Source organism: Lycorma delicatula, chromosome 1, assembly GCF_047948215.1.
Source record: "Lycorma delicatula isolate Av1 chromosome 1, ASM4794821v1, whole genome shotgun sequence".
Taxonomy (NCBI): Eukaryota; Metazoa; Arthropoda; class Insecta; order Hemiptera; family Fulgoridae; genus Lycorma; species Lycorma delicatula.
The window spans coordinates 33,074,374-33,094,743 of NC_134455.1; the positions used below are offsets into that span (position 1 = coordinate 33,074,374).

The window sequence follows — 20,370 nt, forward strand, 5'->3', positions numbered from 1 at the left end:
TGTTACTAAATCTTTCGTACCTATAAGTCATTAAAAAAGCTACCGTTATTGTATTACAAACCTAAATAAAAAACGTCTTATCGACACTGAATTTTGTTTTACGTCTCTTATCTTAAAAAATACTTAAATAGTTTCAGTTACCCCAGGAACTATTTTATCCTATTTTCTAGCTCAAATTACATAAGAAACCACCAACTTTACAACTCAATTTGGGTCCCAAAAATTACAGTAGATTATTCAAAGAGCTCAAATCGGCCAAAATATTTTGCTAGCCAACACAAAATCAGACCTTTGACTATTATTTTTTTCATTATTTTCACCAGTAGAACATATCCTGAAAGTTTCTCCATGGGACACCTCTTTCAGGTGAAAGAGGTGTATATCCTGAAATAGACATATCCTGAAAGAAACTTTCAGGATATGTTATATACAATTTAATTTTTTTCTTTTTTTTAATTTAGTTAATCCAATTTTTTAACTTATAACTGGTTTATTGAAAAAATATTAAGGTAATTTATTTTAATTTAATATATGTTATTTAAAATACATAGGAGTGTAATAAAACAGAATTTTTTAAAGGGATTAACTTTAAAAAGGTAAGATGTAAAAGAAATAATTACATATAAACATTGAGAAATTATTATTCATAACAAAAAATCATCAAGTTTAGGTAGAATAAGATGCGAAAGAAATTAAATTTTTATCAATATTTAATATTTATAAATCAAACTTACTGGTATGAATACTGATAAGGATTTTTATAGTAACTGACATATGAAATTCATACATAAAAGATACTCATACTGGACTTTAAATGTGATACACACATTTGTTGAAACAATTATATACTACTTCTTTTCATTACAGTGGACCAAACACTTATTGCTTTAATAAAACCTACACTAACTGAAACTAGTACCAAAAAAAGATTCACAAATTAGTGGAAAATCAATTAATCTTATATACATGTAAATGGGAAAGTTTGTTTATTTGTTTCTTTGCATCAGCATCACAAAAGAAACCACTGACTGCTCCCTTTCAAATTTGCAAGATAATTTGTGTTATCCCAAAGAAGGTTTTAACCCATAAATTGAGGCCCTAGACTCCTTTCGGGGTGAAATTGTGAATTAAAGATATTCATTAAAGAAAAAAAATTAACCCATTTAACTCATTATTATGTTTCTGTCCCCATGGCAACTGAGTAAGGTTGTGCAGTTTTCCTTGTCAAAGGTCTGTATACTTATCACTTGTATCTTTATAATTCAGTACTACTTTTTCTACTGTTATATCGCTTGTAACTTAGTTTCTTTTTCAGGTTTCTTAAAAACCGGAATACCTTAATTGTTATTTATCAGTATTATTCTCACAACTATGAGGATAATTAATCAATGCAGGAATCCAGAGGGATCTGCTCCAACTAGCTAGTATTTTATAAATGTTAAAATCCATAAAAATTAGAAAACTACTTTTCATCAAATAAACATTTTCTTTTTTCAATAGATTAGATGGCAAGCAATAGATACAAGATATGTATAATTAAGAAAAAAGTAAATTACAATTTCCTGGACAATGTTGTTAAACTTTTACACGAGCAGCAGTACCAGTACCAATATGCACAATCTTTCATTAAAATAGAAGGCGGAAGCATGATTTAAAAATTAAAAACATGAATGATTGGCCAACTGACATTTTACTAAGCAAGTTATCTAATCCCAGGTTTAGTCTAATTAAGATAGGGAATATTCAGCTAAAACAGGCATTTTAACCATATTAAAAAATATCTGGTGAGTAATTTCAATGCACCAGGTGTCTGTTACAAAAGTACAACCAGCAATTATCCAAAATGGGATTATACTGCATAAAAAAAAAAACAAATTAAGAGGTAAGAAATAACTTATAATTTTCAGATAAAATTAAAATTCCTAAACATCATTCTTGAACAGAATAATTAGGAAAATTAGAGCAGAAATAAGAATAAGAGTATTGTACGAAATAATTTCCCATTCCTATACTTTTGTATTAAACCCATTTACCAGAAACCAGACTATGTTTCACAACAACAGTTAAAACATATTTAGAACAAAAATATAATTATTTTAAACAAAATTTTACATGTGATACAAAATTTGTAACAAGGCTAAACCACAAATATACCAAAAGCTACATATTTAATATCATTTATACAATGGCTATTAAGTTCTTCTTCTTTCTTTTTCCTGTTTAGCCTCCGGTAACTACTGTTTAGATAATACTTCAGAGGATCAATGAGGATGATATGTATGAGCGTAAGTGAAGTGTAGTCTTGTACAGTCTCAAGTCAACCATTCCTGAGATATATGGTTAATTGAAACCCAACCATCAAAGAACACCAGTATCCTTGATCTAGTATTCAAATCCATATGAAAGTAACTGCCTTTACTAGGATTTGAACTTAAGAACTCTTGACTTTAAAATCAGCTGATTTGTGATGACAAGTTCACCACTACACCAACCCGGTGGGTTGATTATCATGGTCCTGCCATGGAGAAAGACCACCTGATAACATACATGTTTATAATTTTATTTTATGAAAAATATGATGAGACTTATCAAATAAATAATTCTTTACTTTTTTGCTACGAACCTTTTATCAGATAGAAGGAAGAGAGCAATAGCTGTACCTATTACTTCTTGCATGTCCGATCCGATAATGGCAATTTCCATCATTAACCACACAAATATTCTTGGATATTTTTTGTATTCCTTGTAACAGATTTCTGCCAGATGTAGGCCAGTAACAACACCTATTCTTGCTGAAAGCCATTGAATATAAAGTCCTAATACTGTAGACCAAAGAACTACCCAAAGCAACTGAAAAATAAACAAAAAAGTAATCGGTAATTAATTGTATACGCTGTACATATAAATTAAACACATTAAAAAAAATCAGATAATAAACTGCTCTTAAAAAGGAATTTAAAAAAAAAATAACCATAATCAATGTACTTGTACGCAATAATATTTGTTAAACACTGGCAGACATCAATGTTAGCAACTGTTATAAATAATGACATTTATACTAACATCTACAACAAGCCTGATAAACACTGAGATTCAACAAATGAAGCACTTAAATTCAACTGTATCTGATACATGAAACAAAGCTTATTTCATGTCTTTTAACTTGATACTTGTTTGTTTAGCTTACATGTTCAACTTATACATTACTGTGGATGTATTAATTCGCAGTAACATGTAACAGACAAATTTGTTTGCTTATTAAAAATGGATAAGCATCACAAATTAAAAATTATTTGCACATTTGTTTTATATGATATATTTTTATTTGGCTCTTAACCACTTAACGTGGACAGAAGAAAAATTTCCAAATATCACCTAATAAATTTCTGTTTTCTTTAATCATTTGTTAATTATCCAAACTTATGTTCACAGTATTTTTATGAATAAAAGTTTAGGTAAATAACCAACTTCTGCATTAGCCAGCAATACTCATTTCACTATCACTATGAAAACTAGGTCTGCACATGAGTGTGAGTGTGTGTGTGTGTGTGTGTGTGTGTGTGTGTGTGTGTGTGCATGCACACGCGCATGTGATCTTTAGAGGCATTATTATATGCCATCACTTCATATCAATCTTGCAGGCTATTCACTAAATCACAATAATTTTCTACTAATTCTCCAACAGATTCTCAGTAATTTATTTATAAAAGAATTTCATATAACTTTTTTCCTAATTTAACTGTACAGTTTATTATTTTACATTGCTCCCTTGTTTGTGAACCTACAAAAATCCTCTTTCTATTTTTTTTTCACCACTGGGATTTTTCCTTTATATATATAAATGCTGCTTTCAGTTAAAAAAGTTTTTTTTACATGTCATATTTTAACATGTATAAAAACTTTAACAAAACATGTAAAAAAACATGTAAAAACCTTAACAAAGTTTTTTACATGTCATATTTTAATGGCTGATGGAGACGTGTAAACATTTTGAAGTTTGAAAAGTGGAATTTACATTTTTCTTCTGTGAAATGAATGAAATCACATTTTGCTGAGTCTTTCCTAAGATAATGATTTTTTTTGGCCCTTACTATTTCATTCGCACAGAAAAGAAAAGTAGTAGAAAAAAGTAGAAATGTGATGATTTTTAAATCAATACTGATATTAATAAACATTTTTAATGCTGAATTCTTACCAAAGTTTGTTTCATATTTATTTTTAATTCTTTTAAATTCATAAAAGGATTAAAGCATTTCCAATATGATTAGAAGGATAACAGCTGCTAGTATTGATGAAAATTTATTTCCATTATGAAGAAGTACAGCTTTTGAACTAACTTTTGAAGAATCAGTTAACCAGCATCACTCTGTTGAGTCATGATAGTGTAAATGAGCAGACTTTATTACAATATACCAAATCTTTCCTTGTGAAAAAAATTGTTTAATTCATCACAGCATTCATTAAAATATCACAGCAGGATCAAAAAAATTCAAACTCAAATTACATGCTACAGGTCACTGAAATAATGAATTGATAAATGAGGCTCTTATAAAGAAGTAATAGCTTCAAAATTAGCATCAAAATATTAATTTTCTTTTGATTTCTAACCTTGATTAATTTCTTAATCATTAGCACTCGCTCACATTTTCTAGATACTGTAATACAGGTAAATATTCATGATCTTATCCAGGTACTTTTATATAGTTTTTGGATTTAGATGTAATAAATATGTTTACTAAACAAAAATAAAAACTTTATAAGTAGTTCTTCAGTTCCCTATAAACTTACAATACTTGCCCCCCCTTACACAGAACTCCTTACTGTAACAAAGGGCATATTATAAGAACCATTTATCTACCCTATTAACAACCAAACCAACAGACAAATATAAGGGGCCAAACTCTTATATTGAACACATATTTTACAACTACAAAAAAAATTCAAGAGTTTTTTTTATAATAGAAGTAAGACGCATAGCGATAGAGTCATTGTAATAAGGATAAAATCAAAACCTAAACCGACAACGATTGTTAATGTCTATATGCCCACAAGTGCCCATGATGATGATGAGGTAGAATGTGTATACGAAGAGATTGATGAAGCAATTAAACACGCAAAAGGAGATGAAAATATAATAATAGTTGGAGATTGGAATGCAAGCATTGGAAAAGGGAAGGAAGGAAATATAGTGGGTGAATACGGGCTGGGCAAAAGGAATGAAAGAGGGGACCGACTTATAGAGTTTTGCACGAAGTATAATTTAGTAATTGCCAACACCCAATTTAAAAATCATAATAGAAGAATATACACTTGGAAAAAGCCAGGCGATACTGCAAGGTATCAGATAGATTATATCATGTTTAAGCAAAAATTTAGAAATCAATTCGTTGACTGCAAAACTAACCCTGGAGCAGACATTGATAGCGACCATAATTTGGTGATAATGAAATGTAGGTTGAGGTTTAAAAACCTGAAGAAAAGGTGTCAGATGAATCGGTGGAATTTAGAGAAGCTTGAGGAAGATTTTTTAGGAGGACATCACAAGAGGTCTGAGTAAAAAAGATAAGGTAGAAAATGTAGAAGAAGAATGGGAGAATGTTAAAAACGAAATTCTTAAATCAGCAGAAGCAAACTTAGGCGGAATAAAGAGAACCGGTAGAAAACCTTGGGTTTCAGACGATATATTGCAGCTGATGGATGAACGTACAAAATATAAGAATGCTAGTGATGAAGAAAGTAAAAGGAACCATCGGCAATTAAGAAATGCTATAAACAGGAAGTGCAAACTGGCGAAAGAGGAGTGGATTAAAGAAAAGTGTTCAGAAGTGGAAAGAGAAATGAACATTGTTAAAATAGACGGAGCATACAGGAAATTTAAAGAAAGTTTTGGGGTACATAAATTAAAATCTAATTATGTGTTAAACAAAGATGGTACACCAATATATAATACGAAAGGTAAAGTCGATAGATGGGTGGAATATATTGAAGAGTTATACGGAGGAAATGAATTAGAAAATGGTGTTATAGAGGAAGAAGAGGAAGTTGAGGAGGATGAAATGGGAGAAACAATACTGAGATCTGAATTTAAGAGAGCATTAAGAGATTTAAATGGCAGAGAGGCTCCTGGAATAGTCAGAATACCTGTAGAATTACTGCGCAGTGCAGGTGAGGAAGCGATTGATAGATTATACAAACTGGTGTGAAATATTTATGAAAAAGGGGAATTTCCGTCAGACTTCAAAAAAAGTGTTATAGTAATGATACCAAAGAAAGCAGGGGCAGATAAATGTGAAGAATACAGAACAATTAGTTTAACTAGTCTTGCATCAAAAATCTTAACTAGAATTGTATACAGAAGAATTGAGAAGAGAGTGGAAGAAGTGTTAGGAGAAGACCAATTTGGTTTCAGGAAAAGTACAAGGGAAGCAATTTTAGGCCTCAGATTAATAGTAGAAGGAAGATTAAAGAAAAACAAACCGACATACTTGGCGTTTATAGACCTAGAAAAGACATTCGATAACGTAGACTGGAATAAAATGTTCAGCATTTAAAAAAAATTAGGGTTCAAATACAGAGACAGAAGAACAATTGCTAACATGTACAGGAACCAAACAGCAACAGTAACAATTGAAGAACGTAAGAAAGAAGCCGTAATAAGAAAGGGAGTCCGACAAGGATGTTCCCTATCTCCGTTACTTTTTAATCTTTATATGGATCTAGCAGTTAATGATGTTAAAGAACAATTTAGATTCGGAGTAACAGTTTATGGAGTAAAGATGGACGAAGCAGGAGCGATATAAAATGCCGAATAGCACAAGCTAAACGAGCCTTCAGTAAGAAATATAATTTGTTTACATCAAAAATTAATTTAAATGTCAGGAAAAGATTTTTGAAAGTGTATGTTTGGAGTGTCGCTTTATATGGAAGTGAAACTTAGACGATCGAGTATCTGAGAAGAAAAGATTAGAAGCTTTTGAAATGCGGTGCTATAGGAGAATGTTAAAAATCAGATGGGTGGATAAAGTGACAAATGAAGAGGTATTGCAGCAAATAGATGAAGAAAGAAGCATTTGGAAAAATATAGTTAAAAGAAGAGACAGACTTATAGGCCACATACTAAGGCATCCTGGAATAGTCGCTTTAATATTGGAAGGACAGGTAGAAGGAAAAAATTGTGTAGGCAGGCCACGTTTGGAATATGTAAAACAAATTGTTAGGGATGTAGGATGTAGAGGGTATACTGAAATGAAACGACTAGCACTAGATAGGGAATCTTGGAGAGCTGCATCAAACCAGTCAAATGACTGAAGACAAAAAAAAAAATAGAAGTAAATTTTTGTCTCTGAAATTCAAAAGTTAATTCACCACACAATATCAGAAATTATCAGAATGATTTATACTCTTTCTTGGCACAATATTTGTAGTAAAAATCAATGAATTATTTATTATACAGTAGAAGTTTACTTTATAAAAATAACACAGTACAATATTGGTGCTTTTCAAAGTGTAGAAGCATACTACTTGTTTCAAATAAAAACAAGCAATCTTCATTCATGACATGTCAATGGATGAGTCATACAACACCTTGACTAGTTAATACGCCTTTGCTAGTAAAATGTTTACAATTAAATACAGTAATGTTAAATCCATACAAATTAAAATTCACTAGATGAAATTAAAAACAGTTTTGTTTACAATACTGTATTGATAAATATAATTTCAATTAATGAACATAAAATCTAAAAAAATATTTTCTTACAAAAAGTATGACTGGTGGAAAATTATTGAATTATTTTTTAATTCATCATTAAAGGTTATATAAAAACCACCATCAACATCGGTGGCAAAAACTGTGTTTAATCAAGTTACCTTGAGTTTCACATTAATCCAGCATAATTATTTTACAAGTTATACTATGTCTTATAGTCATTTTATTAAATAAAAATGAAAATTATAATCTAAGAATAAAAATTACTACAAGAAGAATATATATTACTACTTAAACTCTTCAATAGATAAAATCTGTGAGTGTACTGTACATATGTGACAGGAAGCAATTCTTCATTGGCATAGATATGATAATGTATCGGGACGAGTCCAAAAGAATTAGCTTGTTATGACAAGAGATTTTTATATGAAAATTATTTTGGGTACAATATTTGATATTTGCATAACATAAATGCAGCATGTCATTAAAAGATGATTTATGGATCAAAAAAGCTTGTTCCAAAATGTGAATAATATGCTTTTTTTTTAATTCTTTGTAATGAACTCCTATTATTATTTATATTACCACAAGGTACTTTCTTTAGTTACACAGATGAAATTATACGTTTATATAATTTTTATCATGTCTTTACTTATATGAATACGTGTTCATTTATTTATTTCTGTTGAAAATAACTTACCTTTGTAAAGCTTTATATTTTAACTCTAAACTTTTGTGACCATCACTTCGCTCCCGTATACTAGCACAGGTCTTATGTACAACTTGTAGGCAGTTTTGAGAGCATCTTGATTTGCACCCCACCCTGTGGCGGTCAGTTTTCTTAGTAGGCGGGTTCTTTTTACCACCTTTTTCACACAGTGGTCCACATGGGGCTTCCACATTAAACACCTGTCTAGTTGAACCCCTAAATATTTGGATACAATGCTTTCTTCCAGCGCTATTAAATTGTACTGGAGGTGGATCTGTAGTATTTTTGTCGACCGAGAGAAAAGCTGAAAGCTGGTTTTTTATGTATTCACTGCCACCGTGTTTTGTCTCATCTAATGTTCTAGTTTTATCAGAGCCTCGTTTAAACAGACGAGTGAAGCGATGGATCCACTGGTTTCCCAGAAAAGTAGGTCGTCTGCATAAAGGAGTGCCTGGCCGTCAGCCACGCTTCTTACCACATCCAGGATATCATTTATCATGATATTAAATAGCGAAAAGCTCAAGATGGCTCCCTGAGTTAGTACTTGGCGTTGAATCCGAAATCTCGATGTGCAGTTGGAATACCGTACCCGGATCTGTCTTTGGGACAGGACCGACTTTACCCACCTAAACAACAATTTTCTAGATATTTCCTGCTCGGCAAGATTATGTACGATCATGGGCCGTCAGACGGTGTCATAAGCGGCCTTCAGGTCCACCAGTACTGCCAGTGTTGACATTTTCCTGTGTAATCTGTCCTTAACATGTTGTGTAAAATCGGTTATGCGGTCCATTGTGCTGCGGCGCTTGCGGAATCCCGCCTCTGAGTATCGTCAATGAGAGTCGTGCTTCAACCGACGATTTAGACGGTTCGCAATCATCCGTTCCGCCACTTTACAGAAAGCACTCGTCAACGCTATCGGTCGATAACTCTCCGTCTTATTGACTTCTTTGCCTGGTTTCAGTACAGGAACGATTTAGGCCTTTCTCCAATGTTGTGGCACGTGACTTTTTCAAGTCGAATTTATGGCGGCTAGAATAGTTTTCTTAGCGGCATCGTCGATGTGAATTAAAAGCTCAGGGAAAATATAATCAATTCCCGCCGATCTTTTCTCCAGGTTGGATAGTGTGGAGTTCCAAAACAGTTTGACGTTTTTCACCCGTCCACAGAATACGAATTGTCGTGCCCGGTCCAGTAAAGCTTTATTGATCGATAGTCTTTTCAGGGGAGTCAGATATCAGAGCCTCAGAAAAAACCGCATCCGTGCGTGTTCGGAACTTGTCCCAATCAGCCTTCTTGAAATTCCAGCGCGGAGCCGGGCAGTTATTGTAAGGTGTCTTGTCTGTAATTTAAGTGACGATAATGGCTGTATGGCCGCATCCGCCGGCGTCATCGAGAAGTTTAACTTTTGTTTTACCCAAAATATGAGGGTGGGTGACGACCAGATCCGACCTTGACGTTTGACCCGAAAATGACAAAAAATTTGGGGGCGTTTCTAAAACCATTAATTGGTTACTATCAATCATTTCCTCCAAAGTCCTCCCAGTTACGGTGAGTCTTGAATAACCCTACCTTGGTGAAGGACTGTTGAAATCTCCGACGAGAATACTGGTAGCCTGGAATGACGCTTCAAAAGAGGGGACCTTACCAGGAGGGTTGTAAGGCCAAACACACTAAAGTGTTTTCCAATTTTCCACACCTCGACCTTAACGGCTTTCGTTGTTACATTATTTGTTAACTCCAAAGAATATACCAGAAGCAATTTGTCGGAATGTTCTCATAGTTGTAATAGCGTAACCGTTTGTCTCATAAAACTCAGCAGTTTCTGAGGCAGCTGCTGCTTCGACGGTAAAGAATAAATCCACGTCTAAACGATAGTCGTTTCGTTTGAATTCTAAAAATTTCGTGCTCTTAAGGCCTCCTCCATTCCAATAAAGGATACGAAGGCTAGTGTCAGAGCTCTTAAAAGAGCTGGTTTGTGAAACTTTCTTTGAAGCCATCTTGATGTTGTCAGCGTGTTAATAGGCGAACCTTGTGCTGATCGTTTAGATTACGCAGGAGATCAACTTAACCCACCAGTTTCACAGAAACTGTTTCCAAATAGGATATTTAATTTTTGTTTTTATCTTATTTAATCAAATATTCATAATAATATAAGACCAGGAGCAAGTAGTACACAAAAGTTATTAATAAGTAATATTTTCCATAAAATCATCAGTTATTTTTATTTATCAAAATGCACCACCTTATTAGAATGACCTAAGGTCATCATCGGGTCAAAAATCTTACAAATTATCTAAATAATTTAGAAATTAAATATTACAGATAAATAAAACTATATTATTTTTAAAAGCCATAATACAAATAATTACATATCGGTATGAGTATAAAATATAACCCAATAGGAAAGATATTCAGTTTATATTTATTGTAGATATAAAATACTCTATGACAGACATACACAGAAAGTCAACTGATTAATCAGTGCAGATATACAGATATATATATATGTGTGTGTGTGTGTGTGTATGTGTGTGTGTGTGACATGTACACATACTTACACACACGCGCGCACGCGTGAATGCACATGTATATTAATTTATGTTGATGAATTAAAATTAGATATAAATAAATCTTTCAATATTTATAGAATCCCTTCTATTAGAATATCTTAAAATTTGAAATACATTTTCAGTCTAATGATGCAGTTAACTTATTTTCTTAGTATCTTGCTACCACTTGTGGTACATGGAATATATTTGTTTATATTAATACAACGTAAAATTACCATATTACAGTTATATGTAAATTTTTGTAATCTCGTTAATTTCATCTTATAATACTGTAGGAGTAGTCTATTTAAGTTATCTCCAAAAATGAAACATTCAAAGTGCACAGCATTTCTAAGTACACCAAGTAAACTTCAAAATCACAGATATACCATTGAAAAAAAATTTAAATCTTAAACTTAAGATCTAAGAGACCTTGGCCAAAAGGATCAGCCCACCTATGGAGGGGGAATGATCGTACACAAACATTGGACTGATTGATCAAAATTCTCCCAAAAGTTGATAGCGGACATACTCAGCAAAGGTTGGATAAAGACAATCAAGATTGGTTTGTGCTAGCTTGAACAACCAACAATAATCCCCAATAGAATGGACCCAAGACTTTATGTAATCTAATACATGAGGTATTAGGCCAAAAAACAATGGCATTGATAAGATATATATATATATATATTTTTTTTTTTTTTAATGTTAACTCAAAAGATGAACAAAATTGTTTTTTCAAAATATTAATTTAAAAATGCCTTAATTGAAATCTATATCAATTATATTCATTCAACAAATTCATTTTGTTCTCCATTAATAATCTGAATAACTGACTTTAATCCATAATAAAATTAACGTTTTTATATCGTGATTTCAAGTACTCATTGTTACTGTTATTGTTCCGACTTTGTTCATTATGCATGCACTGTTTTTGTCCACAAATTTTTCGCAGTGAAAATTATGCGAGACAATTAATTTTTAAATGACAAATTCAAACAAATTTATTTAATATAACAATTAAAAATCACTTCGTAATCTTTTACATGCTGAACTGACTAATCGCTGAAGACAGTCACAAGTGTGACTAAAGAATGAACAAATAACTGATGAGTTTTTTAAATCTTAGTTTAATAAATACGGTTTGATTTATGGTAAAAATTAATAGTTTTACATAATTCAATATTTCTGTTAATAACTATATAGTTTCAGGTTGAGCAATTTCTTTTAAGAAAACAAATATACTATAGGTTATATTTTATTTTTAAAAACTAAATTTTAAATTTAATGTAAGTCAAATTTAGCTCAGAAAACAATATTATTTCAGAATGTTATATTAGTACCAGGCAGGTACTGAAAGTGTAAACCAACCGGGTTGGTCTAGTGGTGAACGCGTCTTCCCAAATCAGCTGATTTGGAAATCGAGAGTTCCAGCGTTCAAGTCCTAGTAAAGCCAGTTATTTTTATACGGATTTGAATACTAGATCGTAAATACCGGTGTTCTTTGGCGGTTGGGTTTCAATTAACCACACATCTCAGGAACAGTCGAACTGAGAATGTACAAGACTACAATTCATTTACACTCATACATATCATCCTCATCCATCCTCTGAAGTATTATCTAAACGGTAGTTACCGGAGGCTAAACAAGAAAATGAAAGAAAGAAAAGGTACTGAAAGTGTAAACCCACCGGGTTGGTCTAGTGGTTAACGCGTCTTCCCAAATCAGCTGATTTGGAAGTCGAGAGTTCCAGCGTTCAAGTCCTAGTAAAGTCACTTTTACACGGATTTGAATACTTGATTGTGGATACCGGTGTTCTTTTTGGTGGTTGGGTTTCAATTAACCACACATTTCAGGAACGGTCGAACTGAGAATGTACAAGACTACACTTCATTTACACTCATACATATCATCCTCTGAAGTATTATCTGAACGGTAGTTACCGGAGGTTAAACAGGAAAAGAAAGAAAGAAATGGTACTGAAAGTGTGATAATACGCATATGTAATAAACATATAATACAAAAAATTTTCAATTTAAGAAATTTTTAAGCAATTATAGATACAATGGAGTAATGTAGGGAGGAAACTAAGTTGATACACCCTTCTGAAGTCAAAAGGTTAAAGGCCAAATATAATTAATATATCATTTTTTTAGACTTTTCGAAGAAAAGTACGGTATTACTTTCAATAGCACGGAGGGATTGGCAAGGAGGTGGAACTGAATCTTCTTTACGTTCTGAGATATGAAGAGTTCATATATATATATATATATATATATATATATATATATATATATATATATATATATATATATATATACTAAATACCAAAAATACTAAAAAATATATATATATATATATATATATATATATATATATATATATATATGTATATATATATATATACGCCTATGTATAAAATTTGTGGCTCAAAAATCTCCAAAATTGCAAAAAGCTACAATCAAATACATTATACAATACAGCATATCTAAATTTTAATGAAATTGATATGCTGTATTAGTATATCTCTCGTTGTGCATGTGAAAATTTGATCGGATGAGTAACAACTCCCTTTCTTTTCCTTTTTAGCCTCCGGTAACTACCGTTTAGATAATACTTCAGAGGATGAATGAGGATGATATGTATGAGTGTAAATGAAGTGTAGTCTTGTACATTCTCAGTTCGACCGTTCCTGAGATGTGTGGTTAATTGAAACCCAACCACCAAAGAACACCGGTATCCACAATCTAGTATTCAAATCCGTGTAAAAATAACTGGCTTTACTAGGACTTGAACGCTGTAACTCTCGACTTCCCAAATCAGCTGATTTGGGAAGACGCGTTAACCACTAGACCAACCCGGTGGGTCGAGTATCAACTCGGCTATCTTAAATTGAACGTAACTTCAGTCACGACGCTCAATTTAAGGTCGCCAATATACCTAACAACATAACCTCAATTTGAGATTTCTTGCGCAAAAAAAATTATACGAAATAAAATAACGAAACGTCGAGAATGCTTACGCAGAACTGCGCAAGAAATTTTTTTGTTAAAGTCCAGGATGCTTTTTAACAACTCATACATATTTATCTTCTACTTCTGGAAAAAAAATTAATTAAAGAATTCTGAAAATCGTCTGTGTTCTGAATTCCCGGAATGTCTTCTTATCTTAAGATAAAAAAAAGATAAGATAAGAAAATGCATGCGATTAAATGTCTTGACATTTAATAGCATCTTTATAAACTGATAATCAGCATACACCAAATGGAAAATTTATCATTTTCGATAATAAAAAAAATTACTCATATAGAAACCTTCACAGCTGAATCGTCTCAAAATGATTCCTGACTGAATAAACATTCAAATAAGAATTAATATATGAATAAATTACTATTACGCTATTACAAAATATTATGCGATATAGGATTATGTACTATATGTTACTGGTAACCTATATAAGCAATATTCAACAAAAAAATAAATAAATTAAAATCCAAAATATAAAAAATATAAATATTAGACAAAAACAAAACCATAAAAACAAAAGTTGTTTTTCATTCGCATAAACAACATCGTGTAACTGATAAATGACACTTGATGAAAAACGTGACTGTAAGTGCTAAAACTGAATAGCAACGCGTAATTTAACATGAGAATAAATCTACATTCAGAAAGAGTACAGCTATGCACAAGATTAATAAGTTCCGCATTATACTTATTAAGAAAGGTGAGGTGGGAAATTGTTTATTTTACTTCTTAAACACAGAACCAAATATATTATTAAACATCGGCCTTCCGATCCCACAAAAATGCAGATGGCATTCAGCTCTTTAAGCGATACATTTATTTCGTTCACCCTGGATATTAGCGATACTGTGTAAAACATAATTATTATTAAAGAAAGCGACTCATACAGATTCCTCTTCTATGCTGAGGTGCTTTACTAGTATCATGCCGATAAGAAAACAGAGACAAATAAAACAAAGCAACAAATTAATGTATCTTCCTATAATGAAACAATGTCTACCTCGTCTGTAAAACAATAATTAATAAGAAGGAACCAATACGAGTATTAATCAAATACATTATTAATTAGTAATACTAATCAAATAGACTTTCAAACAATTGTGTGTGAATTATCGGCAACAGTTACTTCTAAGCTTAACTGTAATAAGATGTATTGAAAAGTAAAAGTAAAAAATTATTTTTATTCGGAATAATAATTAAATTGATAATAAACTAGTTTGCATTTAAGAATTTTATGACGGTTAAGTTCTCGCAAAAAGTTAATGAAATTACTTTTAGAACACCGGAAGATACATAAAAAAAATTTACACTTTTTACCGTATTAGAAAATTAATTTGCGGCAAATAGATGAAGAAAGAAGCATTTGGAAAAATATACTTAAAAGAAGAGACAGACTTATAGGCCGCATACTAAGGCATCCTGGAATGGAATGGAATGGAATGCAAAGTTGGCAGGAGTCTATTACTCCCTACTTTATCGCAGAACCTGGACAGAGTCCCTTGCTGCTGGATCATTCTAATCGGGCTTGTTTTTAAAAGGGTTATTTTTTTAATCTCGGATCTAATTTTTCAAGTTTTGTCTATTATTATTTTAGTGAATTTAAGACGGATTTAATTGCATTCCAATCCGTTGTTAAACCAGCGTTATCGAACCCATTTCATGGGCCGACCGCGGAAGGCTAGGCTTATAAAGCCTGTCCTCCCAACGTAATTCCCCTTCAGACCGTCCACTGAAGTCCTTTCGGTGCTAACTCTTTAATAGGCTAGCAGGAATACGCCACAACGGGGCACTAGCTATAAGGAGGGAGCAATGCGTCCCCCTTTCCGGAGGAGTCGCAATTGCTGGGATATTTTGTCTTACTGTAAGTTTTTTTTTTTTAAATTTAGACCGCGTTTTTGTTTTATGCGCGACTTACCGTGTTTGACGTCTTCAAACTATATAACTCGCGAAAACTTTTCACTCGCGACCCCGGAAACGCGTCTGACGCACTATTCCGTTTATGGCTCATGCGATATGGAGGCCCCTAAGCCTGGTTTGTCGATTTTCGGCTACCGCACCGCACTATCACGGTGGTTCGTCCAGTACGGCGTGAGGCCGCTTCCTTACAACTGTCGGAGTTGGGTCCTCTCGGCAGATGTCCCGAAGATGACTGTGTTCGGACACAGCCGCTCTCCCGAACAGTCTGCGCGCCTGCGCCACCCCCACCTCGGACACGGATTGAAATCTCGCATCAGATCGGAGAGTGGCGTTCCTGACGATAAGGCATCCTGGAATAGTCGCTTTAATTTTGGAAGGACAGGTAGAAGGGAAAAATTGTGTAGGCAGGCCACGTTTGGAATATGTAAAACAAATTGTTAGGGATGTAGGATGTAGAGGGTATACTGAAATGAAACGACTAGCACTAGATAGGGAATCTTGGAGAGCTGCATCAAACCAGTCAAATGACTGAAGACAAAAAAAAAAGAAGAAAATTAATTAGCCCTCGCATAAAGAGAAGTCTTAATAACAATTTACCATAGATTTATTAAATAAATAGTGTTTTCGAACGAAAATTCATTACAACAAAAGCGAATTTATCGCGAAATCTCACACGGCCTGTACGTTCTGTTCGTGGCTTCGATCGAGCCACTATTATCAGTATCGGCTCCTTCAGTTGACTTTCCATCCGCGCGCTTATTCCATTCAAAAACGGTTTTATCCAAACATTTATTCTTTTTGTACGGTTTAGCACATGCAACAGAAGAAAAAAACCGATTTAATTTTTTTGTACTGTCACAAAACAAAAAGTCGTCAGCAGAAGTTACTCGATATAAGATCGACACTGGGAACATTTTTAACACCGGTCAATGACTGAAACAAGCACGACGAAAACTTAAACTTACTCGACGAAACTAAGCTTTTCGGTTAGTTCAGACCATTACGAACTCGCTTAACAAAATGCCTGAAATTTTGGGTGTAAAAAAAAAAAAATAATAACGAACAAATATGAGGTGAAGCGTTTCAGCAAAACAACTAACATTTTAAATACGACGGCGAAAACAGTTCTGTTAATAAGTGGCAAACTGGCAGCTTGAAATAATAAAAGTGAAAAATTGTCAGAAACAATGTTACAAAAAATTCTAAAACGTAATAAACTCAAAAAATTCATAGATCGAATTTTTTTTAAATTTACGCAAGTTTTAAATAATATCTTGTTTGAAATAATTTTAATTTTTAACTTAAACCTTTGGCGAATGAATACGGAATAATTCATTCATCAAGAATTATTCTTTGAATTCACAATATTTATTATTCTACATTATTTCTGTATTTCCAAACTGTATTTTATACGTCACTTAATATTTTATTTAATATCTATAATAAAGTCGCCGAAGCAGCACAAACAGCGTGTTAACACCTAATTATTAAACATTACATAGCGATCCTTTTTTTTTTTTTTTTTTTTTTTTTGAGTAGTTTTATATTTAATAATTTTTTGTTAATAGCTTTAACCGAAGTAAACTAGTTATAACCAAACATCATGCATTAATAAAGTGATAATTATTCATAATTTTTTTAAAAATAGTTCTCTTAAAGATAACATTTTTTAAGACAAAAAAACAAAAGTATAAAAAATGAAAAATACTATTTTAATAATAATAGTAAAAAATCAATTTTTTTTTTGTCTAAAGTCATTTGACTGGTTTGATGCAGCACTCCAAGATTCCCTATCTAGTGCTAGTCGTTTCATTTCAGTATACCCTCTACATCCTACATCCCTAACAATTTGTTTTACATATTCCAAACGTGGCCTGCCTACACAATTTTTCCCTTCTACCTGTCCTTCCAATATTAAAGCGACTAATCCAGGATGCCTTAGTATGTGGCCTATAAGTCTGTCTCTTCTTTTAACTATATTTTTCCAAATGCTTCTTTCTTCATCTATTTGCCGCAATACCTTTTCATTTGTCACTTCTGATCTTTAATCGTCCACTTCTTCTGATCATCCATTCGTCTGATCTTTAACATTCTCCTATAGCACCGCATTTCAAAAGCTTCTAATCTTTTCTTCTCAGATACTCCGATCGTCCAAGTTTCACTTCCATATAAAGCGACACTCCAAACATACACTTTCAAAAATCTTTTCCTGACATTTAAATTCATTTTTGATGTAAACAAATTATATTTCTTACTGAAGGCTCGTTTCGCTTGTGCTATTCGGCATTTTATATCGCTCCTGCTTCGTCCATCTTTAGTAATTCTACTTCCCAAATAACAAAATTCTTCTACCTCCATAATCTTCCTCCTCCTATTTTCACATTCAGCGGTCCATCTTTGTTATTTCTACTACATTTCATTACTTTTGTTTTGTTCTTGTTTATTTTCATGCGATAGTTCTTGCGTAGAACTTCATCTATGCCGATCATTGTTTCTTCTAAATCCTTTTTACTCTAGGCTAGAATTACTTTATCATTAGCAAATCGTAGCATCTTTATCTTTTCACCTTGTACTGTTACTCCGAATCTAAATTGTTCTTTAACATCATTAACTGCTAGTTCCATGTAAAGATTAAAAAGTAACGGAGACAGGGAACACCCTTGTCGGACTCCCTTTCTTATTACGGCTTCTTTCTTATGTTCTTCAATTGTTACTGTTGCTGTTTGGTTCCTGTACATGTTAGCAATTGTTCTTCTATCTCTGTATTTGAACCCTAATTTTTTTTAAATCCTGAACATTTTATTCCAGTCTACGTTATCGAAAGCCTTTTCTAGATCTATAAACGCCAAGTATGATGGTTTGTTTTTCTTTAATCTTCCTTCTACTATTAATCTGAGGCCTAAAATTGCTTCCCTTGTCCCTATACTTTTCCTGAAACCAAATTGGTCTTCTCCTAACACTTCCTTCACTCTCCTCTCAATTCTTCTGTATAGAATTCTAGTTAAGATTTTTGATGCACGACTAGTTAAACTAATTGTTCTGTATTCTTCACATTTATCTGCCCCTGCTTTCTTTGGTATCATAACTATAACACTTTTTTTGAAGTCTGACGGAAATTCCCCTTTTTCATAAATGTTACACACCAGTTTGTATAATCTATCAATCGCTTCCTCACCTGCACTGCGCAGTAATTTTACAGGTATTCCGTCTATTCCAGGAGCCTTTCTGCCATTTAAATCTTTTAATGCTCTCTTAAATTCAGATCTCAGTATTGTTTCTCCCATTTCATCCTCCTCAACTTCCTCTTCTTCCTCTATAACACCATTTTCTAATTCATTTAAAAAATCAATATTTAAGGAAAATATTTTATTTAGGTTAAATAAATATTTTAACGGAAATATTAATAAAATATTTATTAACTTAATAAATAAGTTAACTTTAAATAACAACTTTCATTTAACTTTATAAAAATGTTCAATATTTTATTTTTGTCGATAGTTATCAAATAGATATTTCCGACTTCACTCTTCAATTCTCGGTACATTTTGCAACCGGCAATTCTTTTTCTTACAGGCATAAATCCGAATAACGAGATTCTTCCGAAAATTTTGTCAAAACTGTATCAGAAAAACTCTCATCAGAATGTTAAACGATCTTTTCTGTAAACGATCGCAATTAGACTACCACTTCCGTTTCTCTTTAAAGGCTTTTGGGTGGATCTCGATCGGACGTAAACAGAATCGCTCGCTCGTTCGGTGAGGATCATATAATCTTATCCGACAATCGATTTTAAAATTACAGAGATGTAAAATTGCCTACAGTTTTCTTTCTATAAACAAAATAGAATATAGTTCTGAATAGAATATCGGATGATAGATTTTTCAACTTTATTTACCACAGCGAATTGAACGAGCGGTGGTTTACGTACAATTGCATTCGTAATTTTATTTTCATTGTAAACTACACGTACGCTGTGTTGAACGTCATTATTTAGTTATAAGAAATAATTCGGATTCCAGATCGAGTATATTATTAGTCTCTGCGGTCGACAAAATTACTTAGAAAATGGCTTTTAAGAGAGACGACCGTTTAGAACATCGTACAAACCGATTATTTGAGTTTTCAAAATTGAATAAGAACATATTTTACTACGTCCAAAGCGACTAAAGAGGGAGCTAAACGCTTGTTCATCATTAATACCAGTATAGATGTCGCCGCAAAATTTGAAGCTTACTACTTTTATTGTTATCGGTCAAGCGTTAAGAAAATTATAAGTACGATGTAATAAGTCTAAAAATCACACAAAAGTTTAGAGAATCAGGAAGTTTGCCTGCCATCCCGAAACGACCAAAATGTCAGTCAATCGGTCCTTTGTGTTATTCGTAAGTCAGTAGTTTATATAAGACCCACCGGGTTGGTCTAGTGGTTAACGCGTCTTTCCAAATCAGCTGATTTGG

At 32.6% G+C, this 20,370-nt stretch overlaps 1 protein-coding gene across 3 annotated transcripts in view; it reads right to left on the reverse strand.

Annotated features, from left to right (window-relative positions):
• The window catches only part of LOC142317280 (protein Malvolio-like), a 134,095-nt gene that overhangs the window by 40,375 nt on the left and 73,350 nt on the right, over nt 1-20,370 (reverse strand). For all 3 annotated transcript variants that reach the window (XM_075353714.1, XM_075353705.1, XM_075353696.1), the window contains exon 4: nt 2,624-2,850. In XM_075353714.1, the coding sequence (XP_075209829.1) occupies nt 2,624-2,850 (227 nt within the window). The remainder of the gene's footprint in view (nt 1-2,623; nt 2,851-20,370) is intronic.